The sequence below is a fragment of the Bathycoccus prasinos genome, assembly GCF_002220235.1.
Source record: "Bathycoccus prasinos genomic : Chromosome_10".
Lineage (NCBI taxonomy): Eukaryota > Viridiplantae > Chlorophyta > Mamiellophyceae > Mamiellales > Bathycoccaceae > Bathycoccus > Bathycoccus prasinos.
Window position 1 is genome coordinate 415,322 of NC_023999.1, and position 20,275 is coordinate 435,596.

The following is a 20,275-nucleotide window of genomic DNA, read 5'->3' on the forward strand; positions in this document are numbered from 1 at the left end:
TATAGCGCATCTATTATTTATTTTATATGAACTTGCAGCATTTTAGTCATTAAACCAATCTAAAAACAACACCGCAAACGTAGCTATGAACAAGACAAAAGCCATGTAATTGCTTCCACTCCTGCGGCGACTGATCGTCTTCCGCATCTCAACGTTACCCACGTCTAAAAATTTCGTCGTCTTCAAAGCCTCGGTATAAATCTTTTCAATTTGTTGCGATTGCTTCGACACCACGTTCGCAAACATGGACGACAACGCGGATAACTCCACAATCTTACTCTCCGCTCTTTGCGTGCCTCTCGAAACTTCCACGAGTTCCGCGACCAACGCGTCCGAATCGTTGACAAATTCTTGCCGCTGTTGTTGTTGATTTTGTCTTCGTTCGCTACTCCTAGTACTCCCATCGCCTACGTCGTCGCCGCTACCATTACTATTCTCAATTGTCCTCCTCCTCGCCGGCATCGCCGTCTGCTTTTTCACCATCATCAAATCCTTCGCCACGGCTTCCACCCCAACCCTCGCGTCCCCCCCTCGTCTCCTCTCCAACCGCTTCGCCTTCTCCGCCTGTTCCCGAAACCGCCTCGCGCGCATCCAATCCAACGTCTTCGCCACCTCCTCGATTTTCTCCGAAGTAATCAAAGCGATGCCGTGTAAATGCGCCACGAATTGTTGTCGCTTCTTTTGCCCAAAACTCCTCCTCAAACTCTCTTCTCGCATCATCTTCGTTTCTCCGTTCTTGATAATCTCTTCGCATCGGTTCACGTGATTTTGCATCTCTCGAACGCACTCCACGATTTCTCGCTCGATTGAATCTCGAATCTGTTCTTTCTTCGCGTCCTCTTTCTCGTCGAAGTTAAAATACACGTTAAGTTGGTCTCTCTTGATCGCGCGCGAGGTCGTTCGCGCAAGCATCTGTGCGTTTAACGCCGCTTTCGATACTTCTTTCGATAAGAGAATCGCGTAGGAATCATCGTCATCTTTGCGCTGTGCTCTTAATAAGAACGCTTCTTCTTTGTCGTCTGAATCATCCTTTTCAGAGCGACTTTTTAAAACGAGCGCTCGAAATTCCTCCGTTCTCTCGCGCGCTCTGATGTCTCCTTCTTCGGTGGTTTTGGCGGGAGGGCTCATTCACATCGAGTTACTCATGGTACACCAACTCTGCTACAGAAAAGCGGGGAAAAGAGTGACGAATTTTCGGATGCATTCTCATCACTTTAAAGCGCGCGCGAGAGAACACGACGAGAAGAACACAAACACTCAGGACGAGGGGTAAACGACGACGTCTGTTTTCACTCTCTCTCTCTTTCGTTCTCTCTTTGTGTTGTGTGATTTTATAGGAAACATACGCAAAGAGAGAGAAAGAGAGAGAGAAACATGTCTCATCCAGAACAACTCGCCGCTGAACAACAACACCAACGAGATGATGATGATCAGCAAAACAACGACGAGAATCGAGCACACACAACGGTTGGAGAAGCACACCAAAATCGAGAAGGACAAGAACTCGGGGAACTTTTGGAACTCATCCCTCTCGGCGCCGGCTCTGAAGTCGGCCGCTCGTGCATCGTCGCCTCTTTTTTCGAAGGGAAGAAAAACGTCATGTTCGATTGCGGCATCCACCCGGGATTTAGCGGATTGTCCTCGCTCCCGTATTTCGACGAAATCGACGTCAGCGCGATCGACGTGTTACTCGTGACGCACTTCCACTTGGACCACTGCGCGGCGGTACCGTTTTTGGTGAACAGGACGAATTTTAAAGGGAGAGTGTTCATGACGCACGCGACGAAGGCGATTTTTCACATGCTCATGAGCGACTTTGTTCGCTTGTCGGCGAGACAACAACCGAAAGCGAAAGGGAGCGAAGAAAAGGAAGAGGAAGAGGACGAATCGCAACTCTGGGACGCGAAGGATTTAAAAGCTGCGATGGATAAAATCGAAGTGATTGATTTCCACCAAGAGATTAACATCGACGGGATTAAAGTGACGCCGTATAGAGCCGGGCACGTTTTAGGCGCGTGTCAGTTTGAAGTGAACGTGGGCGGATGTCGCGTTTTGTACACCGGGGATTACTCTCGAGTCGCGGATCGACACTTACCGGCCGCGGATATACCGAAGAAGACGCCGCACGTTGTCATCGTGGAGAGCACGTACGGAGTGAGTCCGCACACGCCGAAAGAGGAAAGAGAGGCGCGGTTTACCGATAAGATTCACGGGATTTTAGGGAGAGGCGGGAAGTGTTTGTTGCCGGTGGTCGCGTTGGGGAGAGCGCAGGAGCTACTTTTAATTTTGGAAGATTATTGGGAGAAACATCCGGAGATGAGTCACGTGCCGGTGTATCAAGCGAGCGCGTTAGCGAGGAAAGCGATGACGGTGTTTGAAACGTACATAAACGTTCTCAACGCGGACATTAAGAGACAGTTTGAGGAGAAAAATCCGTTCAATTTTAAACACGTGCAAAGTTTAAATCGGGCGAGCGATTTGGATGGGAACACTGGGCCGTGCGTTGTTTTAGCGACGCCTTCGATGTTACAAAGTGGAACGAGCAGGGAGTTGTTTGAAAACTGGTGCGAAAGTTCCGACAACGGGGTGGTTATTTGTGATTTTGCGGTGCAAGGAACGTTGGCGAGGGAAATTTTAAGCGACGTGAAAACAGTCAAAGCGAGAGATGGAAGAGAGTTACAGCTGAGGTGCTCCGTCGATGCGATTTCCTTCAGCGCGCACGCGGATTACCCGCAGACGCAACAGTTTTTGGACATTTTGAATCCACCGCACGTGGTTTTAGTCCACGGAGAAACCTCGGAAATGGCGAGGTTGAAAAGAGCTTTGGAGGCGAAAGCTGTCGCGGACGGGAAAGAGATGAACGTGTTCGCGCCGAAGAATTGCCAATCGGTGGAAATTCGGTATCGAGGTGAGAAAGTCGCAAAGGTTGCCGGGTCGTTAGCGAGCGATTGTTTACCCGTAGAAGGTCAAGAGGTGAGAGGCGTTTTAGTGGCGAAAGATTTCGGTCATTTGTTAGTCGCGCCGGAGGACGTGAGAGATCACGCGAGGTTGCGAACCAGCGTCGTGACGCAACGACAATTGATTCCGTGCGAAGTGAACATCGATACTTTGCGATTCGCGCTAGAGGCGTTGTTTGAAGGCATGCACGCGGTGAGAACGTTAAGAATGCCTAAGAAGAGCAGCTTTAAAAACGAAGAGGACGATGATGAAAACATAATCGAAGAAAAGAAAACGGAAGAGAAAAAGAGCCTGACGAAAGGGCGTAAAACGAAAAAAGCGAAAAAAGAAGTCGCGATGATTAAAAAAGAGGAAGACGAGGAAGACGACGACGATAAATGGGAAGAAGGTGTTTCGATAGACAACGGTGCGGTTACACTTCGTAAAGCGAAGAAATCCGACGAAGTTGGCGTTGAACACGTGATTTTAGAGTGGGCGTCCGATCCGTTCGCGGACGTGTTAGCCGACGCCACTTTATCGGTCGTTTTGCAATTGAACCGAGAACCGGAAACGCTAAAAGCGTACGAACGCGATCACGCGATCGCTATGAAGGAGAATGACACGGAGGCCGTGGAGTTGCTGCGGTTTAAAATGGCCGTCGCCATGCTCGAAGCGCAATTCGGCAAGGCGCAAAAAGTCGACGAGAAGACGCGCGTTTTAGAAATGAACGTGGACGCGAAGCGCGTGACGATTTTACACGCAACGAGAACGGTCGCGTGCGACGAGGACGAATCCACCCGGTCGCGAGTTGAGTTGGCTTTAGGTAGAATTGACGAAGCGATTGCGGATTGTTCGTACGCGCGTCGCGTGCGAAGCGCGACAACCACTGGCGGCGGAGGCGCGACTGCGGTGTAAATAATATTTTTGTAAAAGTACATCGTTCATTTCGAAACACCGACGACGAGGAAGATCTTTAGGAGTTAAACCAACCCCAGAACCCTTTTTGACTGGCCTCCTTCGCACGTATCTCCTTCTCTCTCTCCTTTTCCGCTTCTAGCCGAATCTTTCGATCTTGCTCGGCAATCTCGTTCTTCCGATACCCGTTCAACTCGTGGCCTTTCTTCCGCAACGCCTTCATTTTCATTTGCGTTTGCTTAAAATCCTTTTCTAAATCGTCCGCGATTTCCATCTGCTCTTCGATTTCGTTGTATATGGTCCCACTCGTCGCTTTCAACTTGGTCGATAAACGCGACAACGCGTGTAACGTTTGATCTTGACTTTTAATCTGTTGCATTTGCAACCGCAAGAGTTGCTCCGGCGTCATGCCTTCCGTCATCTCCTCCGCGCTCAGTTTTTTGCTAGTATTACTACCACCGTTATTATTATTACTACTACTACTACTCAACAGCGAGCTCCTCTCGTCATCGGCTTCCATTTGTGCCACGAATATCCGCTTCTTCTCGGTAAATCCGAGTAAAATTTTCTGTCTATCCGCAAAGTCTCGCGCCGAGTTTGCTCTGAAAGAAGAAGACGAGAGAACGAGCGCTTACGCGTCAGCGGCAAAAATGATGAAAGGACCACCAATATACATCGAACAACGCGAACACGAAGAAGAACAAGAATACAAACGAGACCATCTAAATGCGAAGAATGTGATGCGACGACGACTAAAACGTACCCCATGGTCAAACAATTCTCCAGTTTCTCCAAAGCGTCTTTAAACCGTTCGTATTCTCTTTTGAAGATATTTCTGCTTCTGATTTTTTCCTCCGCGGAGACGATTCTGGACGCTTTTGAAGCGCAACACTCCTGGAACTGTTTCGACGCTTTTTCGACGCTTTCGAATGCATCGGAAGTTTCTGACCGGTGGTGTTCCCATCGACTCAGTTTTTTCGCGAGCGTAGCATCGACACCACTCTTCTGAGTCACGCTCTGACCACCGAACCCGTACGCGGACATTCTGATGAAACGTGTGTGTAATTCGTCTCGCGAATATCTCTTTTTATGGAGTAAAAACGCTCGAGTTTCGGAAATTACGCGTACCACAGCTCGTGTCGATTAAAGCGCTACGTATCGGTGTGTTAACTGTTTGAATACTGGGTCGGCGTTTACTAATACAGCGCGAGAGAGAAAACAAAAGAGCACAATGAATGAAGAATTTCCCCCTAAATGGGAGCCTTTTTCCCCCATTTTACGCACTTGTTTCTCTTGTTTTACCAACCAGTATTGCATCGAGAAACCTCTCTCGCACTCTCTCGCGGAACCCATACTACTACCGTGCATTTGAATTCACGATTTGTTTTTGCACTCAATCGAGAGGCTGCTTTCGGAGGACGCGCGAGTCTCTTTGTTGCGTGTCAGATGACTTCTTTCCCTAAAACGCAACAGACTTTCTGCAACATAAACGCGGGGGGAACTCTTTGCGTCGAGACTACCACCAAAAACACCACCACCGCGAGATCGATTTTTCGTCGAAAGGAAAGAGGGAGGAGAAGAACGAGGCGTTTGGGTGCCGCTGCTGCGAGGAAGAGTCGCAGCACGAAGAGTGATGATGCTTATGCTCGTGAAGAGGATTCTTTGAAAAGGAGCACCCAGAATACTACTACCACAACATTAACGACGCAGAAGAAGAAGACAAAGACAACAAAGACGAAGAAGAGCGAGGAGAAGGCGACGAGACGAGACTTTGCGATGAAGACGAGTATCTTACTCTCATCGTCGACTTTTTTGGATGCTGGCGATGCGCGCGCGGATGATAACAACGCTTTTGTGGTATTCGCCGAGCGGATTCGAGCGAACAACGCAGCCTCCTCCTCCTCCTCTTCCTCGAGCGATACTTCGTTGGAGGATAAAATTGCGCATCCCAAACTGTTCAAGAAGCGAGTGATTAATAAGAGCAAACCGGGGGCGACGAAATATCCGCTCTTTTTACTCGGCGAGTGGGAAGAAGAAGTCTCGTTCGCCGGGTACGAGTTCCCGTCGGACGAGTTTATCGATCGGAAAACGCTAGAACGAGCAGCCACGTGTCCCGGATTTCAAAAGTTGAGCGTCGCGTATTTACCAGACGTGGGCAAGACGCCGGCGCCGAAATATCGGGCGAGGTTTGTGCACGAAAAGCCGGGGGAGAACGTGAACGAGGCGAGCGGAGATGTCGTGGAAGATAGGGCGTTCAATCTGAGGAATATTTTTAACGCGTATTTGGAGGACGAGACAGCGGTGGAAAGCGTGGATTACGATTTTAGTAAGAACCCGAACCGAGCGACGGTGACTTTGAGAAGAGGCGCGGCGAATAACGCCGAACGGGTGGAACTCTTCACGAACGCGAGAGAATCCGAGACGAGCGGTATAGACGGATGTTCCTTCTTGTGCGCGGAAACGTTGCGACAGGTAAGTTTAGGATACTCGGTCGATTACAACACCGCGCGGGTCGTCAACTACGACTACGAACACGTCTGGAGATACCAACCGATGAGAGACGACAAAATCACCCCTTTCGACGTCAAAAACAAAGGCGACTCTTTCGAAGACATTCGCCGGTGCAACTTCGTCAAAGCGCGGCTCTTCACCGTAGCGTACCTCCAATCCGACGACGCCATGCGAGCCACCGCCAGAGTCAACCAAGCCGGCACCGCGCCTATCCCGAGCTTGTTTGACGCCGGGACGGCGGCGTACGCGCCCGCGGTGGTCTACTCGCACGACGTGCTCATGGAACGCGTTGGATGCGTGCCTTGAAATTATATTTATCGCAATAATAGTCCACATATTAGTCACACGTGTATTCGATCGAAGATTTGATGAAACCTTTCTCTTCTTCTTCTTTGCTCGTTTACTTCATAAAAAAACGCCATCACATCACAGAACGAACGCACGTTGGATGCGTGCCTTGAAATTATAGAAGTATACCTCAATAGTCCACGTATTCGTCGCGCGCGTATTCTTCGATTGAAGATTTGATGAAACCTTTTGTCTTCTTCTTCTTTGCTTGTTTGTTTGCTTCATAAAAAAACTTCTCAATTACAGAAGAAAATGAGCATGTCCAACGCTTTCGCTTCTGCCGCCTTCCCCGACGATTCAGACGACGACGCGACGAAGTCTTTACCGTCGAACGCGTCGTCTTTGCTGCGACAACGGGGGAGACAACGTGAACAACAAATGAACGACCCCGCAAAAACTTTGCGCAAAAACGTGAAATTCAATTCTTTCACGACGGCAACCGACCGGGAGGACGGAGATCTTCCACCGACGACGACGACGACGACTGCCACGGAAAATAATAACACGAACAACAACAACAACAAAAAGGAAGATAAAGACGCGTTCGTTTTACTTTTGAGCGTTTCCATCACCGCGCTGGTCGCCGCGTGCTACTTTTTGGAAAAGTACGCGTATTTGTTGAGACCGTTAGTGTTCGCGTGCGGGATAGCGCTGTGTTTGCAACCGATTGTGGATTTTTGCGCGGATAAGGCGTACCAGGCGAAGATACTGAGGAAGTGGCGGCTGAAGAGGCGCGTGGTGGTGCAGAATAGCGAGCGCTTTATGGACGACGACGAAGAGGAGGAGGAGGAAGAGGGGGGAGATGATGATGACGCCGACGGGCGGCGGCGGCGCGGCGGATCGAGACGAAGAATATCCGCCGAGGAAGAGGAACATTTAGAGTACGAACGAGAACGGAGCCGAGCCGGGTGCGTTTTGGTCTTCCCGAGACCGATGGCTATTTTTATAGCCATATTCTTCGTCGTCGTATTTTTGTGCACGTTTCTTTTCGCGTTGTATTTAGGCCAGACGTGGATTGTCTCTCATTTACACGACAACGATTGGGACGAACGATTTAAAGATAGGATTCAGATCGTCGCGAATTTTGTGGACGACTGCGCGAGGAAGATTTTCAAGGAGGATCACGTCGCCGTGGACGCGTGGCAGACAATGGTGGATGAAGTTGAGTCGTGGTTGAAAGATGAGGACTTTTGGACGCAGGTTGGGACGACCGTGTTCAGATATTTCGGCGACGTGTGTTTGTGCGGCGTGTATTCGATGTTTTTGTTGGTGCCGGAAAGACAGCCGTTGAGGTTTAAAAAACCGGTAGTGAAACGAACCGTCGTGGCAGTGCGTAAGTTCATGAACATCATGATCGTTTTGGCACTTTTCAGGGCCGCTTTGGTGAGTTGCGTCTTATACTTTTGTGGCGTGCCGTTGATTTTGGCGGCTTCATTGGCAATTCTCTCGTTTTGGTTGTACTTCATTCCAACCGTCGGATCCTTGATTTCATTCGCGTTGCCGGTGCCGATTGCGTTGTTGTTGCCCGATTTAACATCAAGCGCGAGATGGTGCGCGTGTATTTTCCCATCCTTTGCATCTGCTATCGTCGGTGATTTTGTCGGCCCGGTCGCGTACAGGAAAGGATTGGACCTCTCGGAAGTAACCGTGTTGTTGTGTTTAGTTTTTTGGTATTCCGTGTGGGGTGCCGCTGGAGCAGTGTTGGCGGTACCGTTGACGTGCGCGATCAAGATTGCTTTAGAAGAGATGCCACATGCTGGAGCAAAAATGGTAGCGAGGATGATGGCGCCGAGGTTGAAGAGGAGACGACCGAACGCCTCCGAAAGGGCGGCGTTGGCAAGCGAGTCTTCGCTGTCGTTTAGGACAAGCGGAGGAAGAGATGAGCGACCGACGAATACGACGGAAATCAATGCAAATGAAGAAGAAGAAGAAGACGACGACGACGCGTACGAAAGAGGCGACCCGAGAACGCCGTATACGGTTCGAGCGGCACGATGGACGTGGAGAAAAGTCAACCCGGCGAAACCGTCATCATCACCCGGAGGTTATACAAGACTTGAAGACGACGCGAATGAGTCTTGAGTCTTCTTCATCGGACAGGAATACATGCATCATCATGAGACTCTCAAGTCCAACTTTTCTCTTTGCAAGATCTACGTAGTCAATTTGTACAAAAAGCAGTGTTTTCTAGTATATTATTACAAGTTTTATCGCTGTTATTGTTGTTGCTGTTGTTGATTTGACTTCTTTCAACACGCCGAGGGTGAAGTCGCTCGCTGTTTTCCTTCAAGCGTTTGCTTTCTCGTTACGATATCATCCACTAACGATTTGATTTGTTCGATTCGAAACGGTTTTGTGAGCCATCCGGTGAACCCATCTCGCATGCAGTTATCCCTCGACTCTGTCATCGCATCCGCCGTGACGGCAACGATTGGTATTTTCGAGTCTGGGTACTGTTCGCGAATCTTCCTCACGCACTCCAATCCGCCGCATCTCGGCATGTGTAAATCCATGAGAATTATATCAAACGCGTCCACACCTTGCTCTTCCTTTTCGATCAACTCGAGCGCAACGACACCATCTTTTGCCCAGACGACGTCATCGCAGCCGCACTTTCCTAAAACCGCTTTGGCAACTTTCATGTTGATCAAGTGATCTTCGGCGAGTAAGATGCGAAGTTTCGGCGGCGGACCGGCGGATTCAGGCGCTTTCTCTTTTATCAAGTGCGCGGCGCTTTTATTGGATATTTTGCCTCTCTTGGAACACTCATCTTCGCCTTCCACTTTTTCTCTCGCCATGACTCGGTAAATGGCCTGCTGCAAATTTCCGTATCTCACCGGTTTAGTCACGGCTTCAAAGTTTGATTGCGCCAGGATGGCTTCGCATAATTTCACGACTCTCTTGCGCTCGGCTTCGCTGACGGCTTTTTCTACCTCCGTTTCAACATCCAAAGCTTCTTGGTCGACTTCTTCGTTCTTTTCGTGCAAACGAGCTAACGTTCCAGCGATGCCACCGCCCAAAACCTTCGCAGCCGCTGGCCACGTGAGCAAAAGCATTGCCGGTAAGATTTTGTGCACTTCCACCGGGGTGTGCTCTTTCGGCTTCTTTTCGGCGGAACCACCATCTGTACTTCTGGCGACGGAACCAGACCTCGTCTTACGTTTCGCCTTAACCGCACCTAAAAAGGTTGAGCCATCTTCAGATACTAGCTTTTGCTTCTGCGCGAAAGCCAAAAGTTCTCTCTCGAACTTTGGCGACCTTTGCGCAATAACGCAGCCGTACTTTCGATTTTTCTCATCCTCGGGATGCGCTGCGACGTCCTTCCTGAGTTTCTCAAACAAGCTCTGCGCCGATGTCACCACCTCGACTTCGATGCACCACTGTTGTAAACTGCTTTCAATAGTTTTACAAATCATGTGACTTTCGTCGTAGACTAAAACAGTCGATCTTCGTCCGTTCTCGTCCCCGATGGACATGTTCACTTTTTGCGGGATCCAAGACTCCGCGTGGTGTTTCATCGCGGAAAAGTTGCCAAGTTTTTGTACAGTTAAACCAACCGGAGAGCTCAAAGTTGTCACGAGGTTGCTCGTGTTATCAATGCTTTCCCTTTTATCTGTCATATCGTTCTCGTTAGCAACTTGACATTTTACGCAAAAGTGAAACGTCGAGCCTTTGCCTAAACCTTCGGATTCGGCCCAGATGGTACCGCCCATCGCTTCACACAGTTTTCGAGAAATCGCGAGACCGAGACCGGAACCATCGAATTTTCGTGTCGTACCATCGTCAACTTGTCGAAACGAGTTGAACACCTCGCGAATCATATTTGCAGATAAGCCAATGCCGGTATCTTTGACGTAAAAGTGAAGATAGACCGGTTTGTCGTTGTTCTCGCTTCCCCCGGATTGATTACCACTGCCTACGGTGCCGGAGTGCGTCGTCGCCGCGCCTTTACCAGTCGCTTCGGAAAGTTCGTGAGATCTTTTGATATCGTTCTGTTGTTGTTGTAGTTTTTGCTCGGTCGAGTGTTGGTTGTGAAACGGACACTGCGCTTTTTCTTCGGCTTCGCCTTCGCCGGAACCCGCTTTCTCCTGCGGCTGCTCGCCATCTTTCGGCGAAAAGTGCGGACACATGTGCGCCAATTTACTCAAAGGTGTGATCCAATCATCATTCATCGCTAACGAGGAATTTACGCGTTGCATTTTCTTCGTTTTCGGGGCCATGCCAATGTACAAACGAACCATGATGTCCCCTTTCTCGGTAAATTTGATGGCGTTGTTGATGGAATTCAACAAGACTTGTTGCACGCGCATGGCGTCGCCCAAAACGGTTTTCGGAACGCCTTCGTCAACGTGGTATCCAACGTTTAACTTTAACCTACCTGCGTGAATACCTACGATTTCCAACACGTTTGCGATGACCGCCTCTGGGTTGAACGGCTCTTTCGCCAAGGATAACTTTTCCGCCTCGACGCGAGAGAAATCGAGAATATCGCTAATCAACGCTTGTAAGGTTTCCCCAGACGATTGCATGGTTGTCACTAAGTCTCTTTGCACGCGGTCTAACTTTGTATCCTCTAACAACTGACCGACTGCGATTAGTCCATTCAAAGGTGTTCGAATCTCGTGGGACATGTGAGCTAAAAACTTGGATTTCGATTCCGTCGCCGCGTTGGCGATGGCGACTCGTTTCAAAGCTTCAATCTCTGCATTTTGTGAGTCAACTATTTTCGTCACGTCGGATTGAATCCCGACGTAATGCGTCACCACGCTGTTTTCGTTACGAATCGGTTTCAGCGATAAGTTGTTGATGAACATCTCCCCGTTTTTCTTATAGTTTTTCAATTGACACGTAATCGACAATCCGTTCATCACCGCGTATTTTATTTTTCTCACCACTTCCGGTTCCGTCTCCGGGCCTTGTAAAAAACGACAGTTCTTCCCAACCGTCTCATCCACGGTATACCCAGTAATTTCCGTAAAACCTTGATTGGCAAACACGAGCGGTTGCAACGGGTGCGTAAAATCCGCAATCGTCACCCCTTCCTCCAAGGAATCCATCGCCAGCTCTTTCAGCGGCGCCAACTTTCGCAACAAGTTATTCGACAGCGCGGTCTGGTTCGCGTTCGCGGATGACGTAGACGTTCGCAGTCGTTTCTTCAACTCCTCGTTGCTCTTTCGCAACTGTAAGATTTCTTCTTGCAATCGCCGGTATTCGTCCGAGTTATTGTTGTTATTCTCGGCGCTGCCCATATCGTCCGATCCCGTCGCGCGTTCGTCCTCGGTCGAGTTCTGTTTATCTTGTTTCCCATCATTATTAGTAATAGTAATGTCGTTATCCTCGGCATTTTTAGCATACGTTGTCCGATGATGATGATATGGGCACTTCTTCGCGTGCGCATTGTTGCTATCTGGCACCACGACCACCATTTCGTTCGCCTCTTCCTCCTCTCTTCTTCGGGTAGTCGTATCCGCGGCGTTCCTCGTCGTTTCGTCCGCGCGAGGCCTAATGTCGTCGTTGTCGTTTCAAAGAGAAAGAAGATGAACCACGTCGCAAAATGAGAGATGATAATAAAAAAGTCAGTTTTGTCTTCTTCCATCGAGAGAACGAGAGAGAGAGAACGAAAGAGATGATCTCAAAGAGGAGAATTTCCTCGCCTCTGGGAAAAAAGTCAATTTTTGAGATCCAAAACAACCGTCGTCTCTCAAATTTATGTGGATAACTCTCCTACCTTTTCTTCGTCATCGTCCCACCAAAGCCTCGTCCTCCTTCGTTCCAGAAGCCTTGTCCTTCGTTATCGTTCGATCCGCCGTCTTCTGAGCTCGATTTCGTATTCTTCGTGGACGTCGGTACCTCTTGGTCGCCTTTTCCTCCGTTTCCGTCACGCGTCATCATCTCTGTATCTCTCTCTTTCTAAAATCGTATTCCTCTGCGCTTTATATTATCCACAGAGGACAGAAAGATGATTTGATGAATTTCGCTTTTAAAAAAAGAAAGGAACGCGCGCGCTCTTTTGCGTTGTTCAAACAACAACAGCACTTATGCGAGAGAGATAAAGCAGCAGCAAACACGATCGCGTTTGCGTTTGCGCGCCTCCTCTCCGAGTGATGAATTTTGATATGCGTCGTTTTATAGTATGTGTTGTTGTGCGTAAATGAATTTATAAAGAGATATAAAGAACTGGTCGTTTGAGAGTGGTTTTGTGGTAGAAAACGCTCGTTTGCTTTCTCTGGAGTGAAAAAAACAGCCCAAAACAGATCGATTTTCGGCCACTTTTTTAAAAAACACAGAAGAGAGACACGAGAGAGGAAAGAAAACGAGAGCATTCAGCTTTTCCTCGAAAAAAAAGAAGCTTTAAAAAGTCTCTCGAGCGCGAAAAGGAAGCAAAAAGAAGGAAGCAAAAAGAGACAGGTGCTTTTTTGCCGCTTTCGTTCTCCCCTCATCTGCGGGTGTACAAGTGTTTCATTTAAGAACACAACGCTCAATTATTATTTGTTCTCGTGGCTTTAGTATACGAAGAGAAGACAACGAACAGAGTCTCACCTTTACGGCACGAAATCACGCGAAGGCGAAGGAGTCGTCTCTGAGAAGAAAAGTTGTTTGCGCTTCGTTTCGTGTCATTTTTCGTGTGCCCGCGAGAAAAAGAGTCGAATTGAAAGAAATGAAGTGGACAATCCTCGAACCATCATCAGACGAAGACTGGACGACCGGGGAGGTACCCAAACCGCGTTCTCACCACGCGAGCATCGCTTTGAATACGAACAACAACGCTACTGGTACGAAGAAAGTTTTAATCTGCGGCGGGGTGTGCGCGAAAACCAATCAGTTGTTGAAAGATTGTTGGACGCTCGATGTGATTGAAAAACGTTGGCAAAGGATTGGCGATTTACCGCGCGGAGCGGCGTGGGGACACTTGATACGATATCACGGCTTGATCGTGCACGTCGGCGGGGTGAGTTCGTCTGGTTCGGAGGAAAACGTTTTGTCGGCGTCGTCGTCTTTCTTCTCGTCGTTTTTCTCCTCTTCTGCCGCTCTCGGTTCGTACGAAAGTTTAACGAGCTCGATGAGAGAACCGGAAAAAGTGAAAGTGTACGCGTTGGACGAGGAGAACGGGATGAGTTGGATTGAAAGTCCGACGACCGGGGACGTGCCGACGGAGAAAGTCGGGTCGGCGTGCGTGTCGTTGGGTGATCGGGCGATCGTGTTGCACGGCGGGAAGTGTCTCGGAGGCATACAGAAAGACGTACACTTTGGGTCGCTGAGAATATTAGACGTCCCGACGATGACCTGGATCGCGCCGGTGTCAAAGAGAGATGGGTACGAGGAGGTGGAACCGGGTGTACATCTGAAACCGCTGCCGAGGTGCGCGCACGTGGCAGTTTTGATGAGCGGTAAACGGATAGCGTTTCTTGGAGGGAAGAACAAATCTGGGCCGATTTACGACGGGTGCGCGGACGTGTACGATTATTTAAACAACAGATGGTTGCGGCCTATTGAGGTGTTTGGTGAGAACATAATCGTAGACACGACGTGTTACGCGCAAACAGACGTCGGCACGTACTGTTTCATGGAGAGAAACGGGGACGTAAACGCGTTAGACGTGAACGAGATGGTCTGGGATCCAAGTTTAGTCAGGTGCGATAATTTGCACGAGTTGGAGGACGACATCGCCGGTCGATCGATGACTTTGTGCGGTGATGTGTTAGTTGTCGTTGGAGGCGCAAAGAAGGATCTGAGCGGAGGGAGTCGGTATCGAGTGGGTGGGTATAACGACGACGAGATGATGGCGGCGACGTGGACGACGAGATTGGCGCCGGCCAACGCGGCAATCGTCGGGAAAGGCGAAAACGCCGTTTTACCTCGAAAGATGGAAGCAAATCCCACCGCCGCCGCCGCCAACATGCAAAAAGTAGGCGTTTGGGATGGAGGCATTGGTAAAGCCGCGAGTGCCTGGAACGATGCTTTGTCCGAACAACCGTCGTCTTTCCAACAAACGCAAACGCAGCAACAAAAGAAGCACGATTTCGATCGATTCTCTCGCAACTCCTACGCGTTAGGCAGCGACTCCGCGGAAAGAGCCATAGAAGGAATAAGCCGCATAGGCGAGGAAGTTCAAAAGCAAAAAAACGGCACGCACGACGACGTTGGTACTTTTACGGACTCTCGAGAGAAGAACGCGATGACCCGGCGCTTAAACGACCTCATGCGCGACTTGGAAAACGAAAAGCAACTCCGCGAAAAAATCGAACGCATGAACGACGATCTGACTTTAGAATTAAAACAGTACGTCGGACGTAAAAACGTCAACGTTCTCGCCAAAGAATTAGAAGCCGATCGAGAGAAACTCGCGAAAATGACCGAAGATATGAAAAAACAAAGAGACGAAAAGGACAAAGAGTACGAACAAAAATTCGAAGCGTTGCGGCTCTCCGAAAACGAACGCGAAGACGCTCGAATGTGCAAGAAATGGAAACAAATCGCGGAAACCAGCGGCGAGAAATACGACGAGTTACTCGTCATTGCGCAAACGCAAAAGGAAGGTTTAGACGAGCTGTGCGACGTTTTCCCCGGCGCGAAGAGGTACCTCGATCGAGCGATTCCTTCGTTGGCGAGCGTGCGTATTCCGCGCGTTCGAGAACAAATCATGCCCAGCTGGTTCTCCGACGACGCGAGACATATCAAACGAGGGAGCGCCGCGGACGAGAAGAAAAGCGGCGGGTTCTTCGGCAGTTCCTCTTTTTTGGGTGGTTTCTTGTAAAAAGTAGTATATATACATCTCGTATCATCATCTCGCTTTCGTTTTCTTCACAAAGAGACGCACACCCAACAAACATTTCTCATCCTCAGCATCGCATGCATCGTCGTCGCAAAAACTTCCATCTCCTTCTCCTTCTCCTGACGATTGCTCGTAGTATCACTACTACCGCTGCGACCTCCTCCTCCTCGACGACGCAACGACGACGAAACATCGAAGACGACCTCGGGTTAGAGCGTCGACCGTTCGACGACAGTTTAAAACATTCTTCGCGAGACGAAGAAGTTAAAGAGGAGAATAAAGTAAACGAAGAGTTACTGGATTACCACGACGCGTACCGAGACCACTCTCACGACCACGAGCACTTGGAGGAAGGAGAGCGCGTCGTGCGTTGGGAGCTGTAGATTGAAAGGAGAGAAAGATGACTTTGTGTACGAGTCGAGTCGAGCGTGCGTTGACGATGACGAGACGTTGGAGAAAGAGGAAGAGCGGCGTTGCGAGGCGAAGATGTCACTTTACGGCGGCGGGGTCTTCGTCTACTCCTCCTCCTCTACCGTGCGCGGTGGTTTTGGGCGACAACGCGGAAGATTTACGCAGGACTGGGAAAGTCGTGAAAGAGTCGCTCGATTTGAAGAGAGTCGTTATGATTAAATACGGATCCGACGAAGACGGTTTGCGGGAAGGCGAATCGGTCCGTGTAAAGCGAGCGTCGTCGTCATCGGAGGAGGAGGAAGATATGTTTGAGATGAATGGGTGTTCGGGAGAGACGGCTGCAATCGTGGCGTTGGACCCAACCGGAGGTCTGATTGCAAAGATGGGATTGTCGAGCGTGTTGTGCGTCGTGGGCATCGCGCGAGATGTGAGTTTAGGCGAAGATATGCACGGGTCGAGAGCAGTGAGAGCCGCTCGGAGAGCGGCGATCGTAGGAGTTCCAACCGTTGTCGCCTCCGCGGTGACGAGGTCGGGAATGGAAGGCAAAATAGACGCGTGTTTGAAAGCGCTGAAGGTGGTACTGAAGCAAGTGAAAGGCGTAATTTCCATGGAACGAGCGAAGAATTGTCCTCGATCGCACTTTCCATTTCCGACGAACGGAAGGTGGGCATCGCTCGGTACTACTGCGTTTCCGATTGAAGACGAGGCGCTCTCGAAAGCAATATTTGACGATAGCAGCGGCATCGATTTTGCCAGTAAAGACGCGTGGTCGTTTAGCGGTTCAATCGCACCCGCGCGAGATAGCAGTAATCGTGGTAGTAGTAAAACCGGCGAAACGCCGGAACGCAGAAGGAAGGCGATTAGAGACGCATTCGGAGAAGCCGACGTTTTTTTGCACATCCACGTTGCACCAAACTGGATGGAAAATAAGTTCCAGTCGACTCGCCCGGGAGTTTTGTGGCGTCAACAACGCGTTTCTTCAGATGACAGAGACGACGATAAAACACCCGACACTTTTGGTCGGACGTTACCGATGCAAAGCATCGCCGCGGACGAAACGAGAGCCGACGAATCCGGCGCCTCCTTCGTCCGACAATTGGCGACAGAATCGATGATTGCGCAGAGACGAAATGAAAACAACAACAACAACAACAACAACAACAACAACAACAACAACAACAACAACAACAACAATAACAACGCAGAAGAAAAAAAAGACATCGAAAACAAAGTCATCCCGTCCGTGTTCGAAGTATCTTCCGGTACAGTCGTCGCCGACGATTCGCACAAAGGCGACGTCGACGCCGTCTCCAAAGGATTCGCCGCAATATCCACGATATCCGCGTGGCCGCAAGGCCACGCGTTCGCGATACTCGACGACGTCCTCGTCGAAAGTCTCAGAGAAGTTAGCAGTAGCAGTAGCAGCGGGTTGGTTGGTTTACCGTCCTGGTTAGTTCACATCAAAGAATAGATTTTTCATTAATAAAGCCTACAAATCAATCACCCTGGACAATTTTTGAATTCTATTCAACAACGCGTCGCCATCCTTCACGAACTGTTGATACAACGCGTTCTTCTTATCCGGCCTATTCGTCCTCAATACCCCTTCCACGGCGTCGATTGTACAATTCAACCTACCGCTAACGATGAACCTACTCAACTCTTCGTCCAAAAATTCTACGCTCACCCCAAAAGCTTGCGCCATGCTCGGCACGCTCACCGATCGATAACTTTGCAAGTACTGCGCGTACGCTCTGACTCTACACTCTCGACTAAAATAGCGACTATGCGGCGACAACCACGGCGACAAATCAACCGCGTCTCCAACCAACGGAAACGCCTCGGCAAACTTCGCGTACTCGCACCGTTGCAACGAATTCAAAAAATCCGGCAACCCCGGCGTGCTTAAACTCGCTCGAATAATCTCCGGCGCCATCACCACCTTCTCGTTCAACTCCACTCTCGGCAATGTCACCACTCCAGTCACCGCGCAATGAAACACAAACTCGTCGTACGACATCAACTCGTACGCTCCAAACGTGCTCAAACTTTCCAAAAACAACGTAGACGCAGATTTAAAATCTCTCGACGCGCACATCCACAGCCCCTCGTACACTTTCAAGCGATTCTTTCTCTCCCAATCCGCGCCTCCCGGCATCTCTAACAACTTTTTAATCTCCTCGATGCTCTTCTTCCACATCCCGAGGTCCTCCCAAAACAAACCGACTCTCGCTTTGCTGAACTCAATCTCCATCTTCTGTCCAATCGTCGCGTTCGTTTCCTTGCACTTCTCGTACGCCTCCACGCACTTCTCCTTATATCCCATCTGTGCGTATTTATCCCCCATTTCACGCAACGCCGATTGCACGTCGTCGTCGCCCAAGTTCTCCTTCGCGTCTTTCAAATTCGATTCGATCTTCGTCATCGTTTCCGTTTCAAACGTTTGCATTCGCTTCAACTCCTTCGCGTCTACTGGCCAGGAAAGCTTCTCGCAAAAGTATTCGTAGCATCCAACCATGTTGTTCTCGCATAAAATCGTCCGCATCTCCTTCGCGATCGATTCGGCCGCCTTTTCTTGGCGCGAAGAATCGCGAGCACCTTTGGCCACCTCGTACGCTCGGGAAAGTTTTCGAAGTTGGACTTTGTGGTCGACTTTTTCCTCCTCTTGTTCTTCTCGTTCTTCTTCTTCTTCTTCTTCGTTCTTCTCGATCGTCGTCGTCGTTTCGTCGACACCACCACTTTTTGCGTCGTCGGTTTCCATGTCGTCGGCTTTTAGAGTGCCAACCATGTTTGTTTATTCTTCTTCTCAGTGTCGCAGAGAGAGAGAGAGAGATCTGACGAAGACACCGGATCCTTCGAGATGAGAAGATCCTTCAGACTGCTTGTAGGGTTTGACACCCTAAGCAATTGTGTTGCAAACACAAAACAGTTAGGGGAGAAAAAGAAGCGACGTTTAAACAAATGGTGGCGGTGTCGGCGGTTTTCGAAGAAAGCGCGGAAGGAGAACATCCGAGAAGAAAGGGAGAGACGGGAAGAACTGATAACGACGAGGATTTTTTTGCATCTCCTCCTCCTTCGTCTTCTTCGTCTTCTTCTTTGAACACTCTTTGTTCTTCATCGTCCGGGAAACGGAAAGATGGAATTTCGTCGTCGTCTGGAAAAAGCAGTCTCAGCGCGTCTTTGAAGAGCGAAACGGAGGAAGAAGAAGAAGAAGAGGAGGAGGAGGAAAAAGACGACGACGACCGGGAGGAGAACGACGTTTCTTCGTTACTCGAACGACTCGCGCTCGGCGACGAAAAACGCGACGGAGAGGAGAAGAATTATACGAACGCCTCTTTTTCTTCTCTCGCCTCTCGACAACCTGTTGTTGGAGGAAATGCGTTGAAGACGAAAGATTTGCGAGGCGTCGCCGAGTACGTGAATTCAGACGCGTGCAAAAACATCGTCGTCATGTGCGGTGCTGGCGTCTCTGTGAGCGCGGGGATACCGGATTTTCGAACACCTGGGACGGGTTTGTACGACAACTTAGCGGCGTATGATTTACCGTACCCGCAAGCGGTTTTTGAGATTGGATTTTTCAAATCCAATCCGGAACCGTTTTATTTACTCGCGAGTCACTTACAACCGGGGAAATTTGAACCGACGAAGACGCACAAGTTTATTAAACTATTAGAAACGAAGAAGAAACTGAGAAGATGTTTTACGCAAAATATCGACAGTTTAGAGACGAAGGCTGGTGTGAGCGAAGAGAAAGTTGTCGCGGCGCACGGTAACTTTGACACGGCGAGGTGTTTGAGAGGGCACGCGCAGGACGTAAAGAAAGTGATGGAACACGTGGCGAGAGGCGCGCCGATGCGATGCGAGCAGTGCGAGGAGTACGTGAAACCAGATATCGTATTCTTTGGCGAAAATTTACCGGTTCGGTTTGGGAAGTTGGCGAAAGTTGATTTCAATCGCGAAAATTGCGATTTGCTCATCGTCATGGGCACGAGCTTGCAAGTGCAACCGTTCGCCGGGCTCATTGAATATCCGGATATCGATTGCCCGAGAATTTTGATCAACAGAGAGAAAGTTGGCGAGGTTCCCAGCAGACGCGGCTTTTTTGAAAGAGGCACGAGTAAAGGCAGAGGGTTTGACTTTTCCGAGGAAGGGAAGAGAGACGTTTTGTTTCTTGGCGATTGCGACGAGGGCGTGCGTCAGTTATGCGAGCATCTCGAATGGGAGTTAGAATGAGGAGTTTGAAAATTAGAGAGAAAGCACAACATACGCGGCGCGTTATGTATAGAAAAACATAATAATAGTACCAGATTATATATCACTTAATAGACTCTTTTTATCTTCTGTCTGTCTATCTTTTCTCTCGCGTGTTGTGTTACACAC

The 20,275-nt window shown here is 49.5% G+C and overlaps 11 protein-coding genes across 11 annotated transcripts; 7 read left to right on the top strand and 4 right to left on the bottom strand.

Annotated features, from left to right (window-relative positions):
* Positions 1-42: 42 nt before the first annotated feature.
* Bathy10g02300 (predicted protein) lies at positions 43-1,128 on the bottom strand (the record flags this gene model as incomplete). The annotated part of the gene is made up of 1 exon (XM_007510601.1): positions 43-1,128. The coding sequence occupies one exon, from the start codon at positions 1,126-1,128 to the stop codon at positions 43-45; it is 1,086 nt and encodes a 361-aa protein (XP_007510663.1).
* Positions 1,129-1,374: 246 nt separating this feature from the next.
* On the top strand, positions 1,375-3,852 carry Bathy10g02310 (predicted protein; the record flags this gene model as incomplete). Its single annotated transcript, XM_007510662.1, has 1 exon — positions 1,375-3,852. The coding sequence occupies one exon, from the start codon at positions 1,375-1,377 to the stop codon at positions 3,850-3,852; it is 2,478 nt and encodes an 825-aa protein (XP_007510724.1).
* A 58-nt stretch (positions 3,853-3,910) lies between these two features.
* Positions 3,911-4,896, bottom strand: Bathy10g02320 (unknown protein; the record flags this gene model as incomplete). Its single annotated transcript, XM_007510786.1, has 2 exons — positions 3,911-4,454; positions 4,616-4,896. The coding sequence occupies 2 exons, from the start codon at positions 4,894-4,896 to the stop codon at positions 3,911-3,913; spliced, it is 825 nt and encodes a 274-aa protein (XP_007510848.1).
* A 402-nt stretch (positions 4,897-5,298) lies between these two features.
* Bathy10g02330 (predicted protein) lies at positions 5,299-6,669 on the top strand (the record flags this gene model as incomplete). The annotated part of the gene is made up of 1 exon (XM_007510733.1): positions 5,299-6,669. One exon carries the CDS (start codon positions 5,299-5,301, stop codon positions 6,667-6,669), a length of 1,371 nt encoding a protein of 456 aa, XP_007510795.1.
* Positions 6,670-6,963: 294 nt separating this feature from the next.
* On the top strand, positions 6,964-8,793 carry Bathy10g02340 (predicted protein; the record flags this gene model as incomplete). The annotated part of the gene is made up of 1 exon (XM_007510456.1): positions 6,964-8,793. The coding sequence occupies one exon, from the start codon at positions 6,964-6,966 to the stop codon at positions 8,791-8,793; it is 1,830 nt and encodes a 609-aa protein (XP_007510518.1).
* Positions 8,794-8,960: 167 nt separating this feature from the next.
* Positions 8,961-12,137, bottom strand: Bathy10g02350 (multi-sensor hybrid histidine kinase; the record flags this gene model as incomplete). The annotated part of the gene is made up of 1 exon (XM_007510616.1): positions 8,961-12,137. One exon carries the CDS (start codon positions 12,135-12,137, stop codon positions 8,961-8,963), a length of 3,177 nt encoding a protein of 1,058 aa, XP_007510678.1.
* A 1,232-nt stretch (positions 12,138-13,369) lies between these two features.
* Positions 13,370-15,466, top strand: Bathy10g02360 (unknown protein; the record flags this gene model as incomplete). Its single annotated transcript, XM_007510774.1, has 1 exon — positions 13,370-15,466. The coding sequence occupies one exon, from the start codon at positions 13,370-13,372 to the stop codon at positions 15,464-15,466; it is 2,097 nt and encodes a 698-aa protein (XP_007510836.1).
* A 95-nt stretch (positions 15,467-15,561) lies between these two features.
* Bathy10g02370 (unknown protein) lies at positions 15,562-15,867 on the top strand (the record flags this gene model as incomplete). The annotated part of the gene is made up of 1 exon (XM_007510754.1): positions 15,562-15,867. One exon carries the CDS (start codon positions 15,562-15,564, stop codon positions 15,865-15,867), a length of 306 nt encoding a protein of 101 aa, XP_007510816.1.
* A 56-nt stretch (positions 15,868-15,923) lies between these two features.
* On the top strand, positions 15,924-17,311 carry Bathy10g02380 (predicted protein; the record flags this gene model as incomplete). The annotated part of the gene is made up of 2 exons (XM_007510636.1): positions 15,924-17,276; positions 17,309-17,311. The coding sequence occupies 2 exons, from the start codon at positions 15,924-15,926 to the stop codon at positions 17,309-17,311; spliced, it is 1,356 nt and encodes a 451-aa protein (XP_007510698.1).
* Positions 17,312-17,384: 73 nt separating this feature from the next.
* Positions 17,385-18,683, bottom strand: Bathy10g02390 (26S proteasome non-ATPase regulatory subunit 6; the record flags this gene model as incomplete). Its single annotated transcript, XM_007510748.1, has 1 exon — positions 17,385-18,683. One exon carries the CDS (start codon positions 18,681-18,683, stop codon positions 17,385-17,387), a length of 1,299 nt encoding a protein of 432 aa, XP_007510810.1.
* A 173-nt stretch (positions 18,684-18,856) lies between these two features.
* On the top strand, positions 18,857-20,128 carry Bathy10g02400 (NAD-dependent deacetylase sirtuin-2; the record flags this gene model as incomplete). Its single annotated transcript, XM_007510783.1, has 1 exon — positions 18,857-20,128. One exon carries the CDS (start codon positions 18,857-18,859, stop codon positions 20,126-20,128), a length of 1,272 nt encoding a protein of 423 aa, XP_007510845.1.
* Positions 20,129-20,275: the final 147 nt, after the last annotated feature.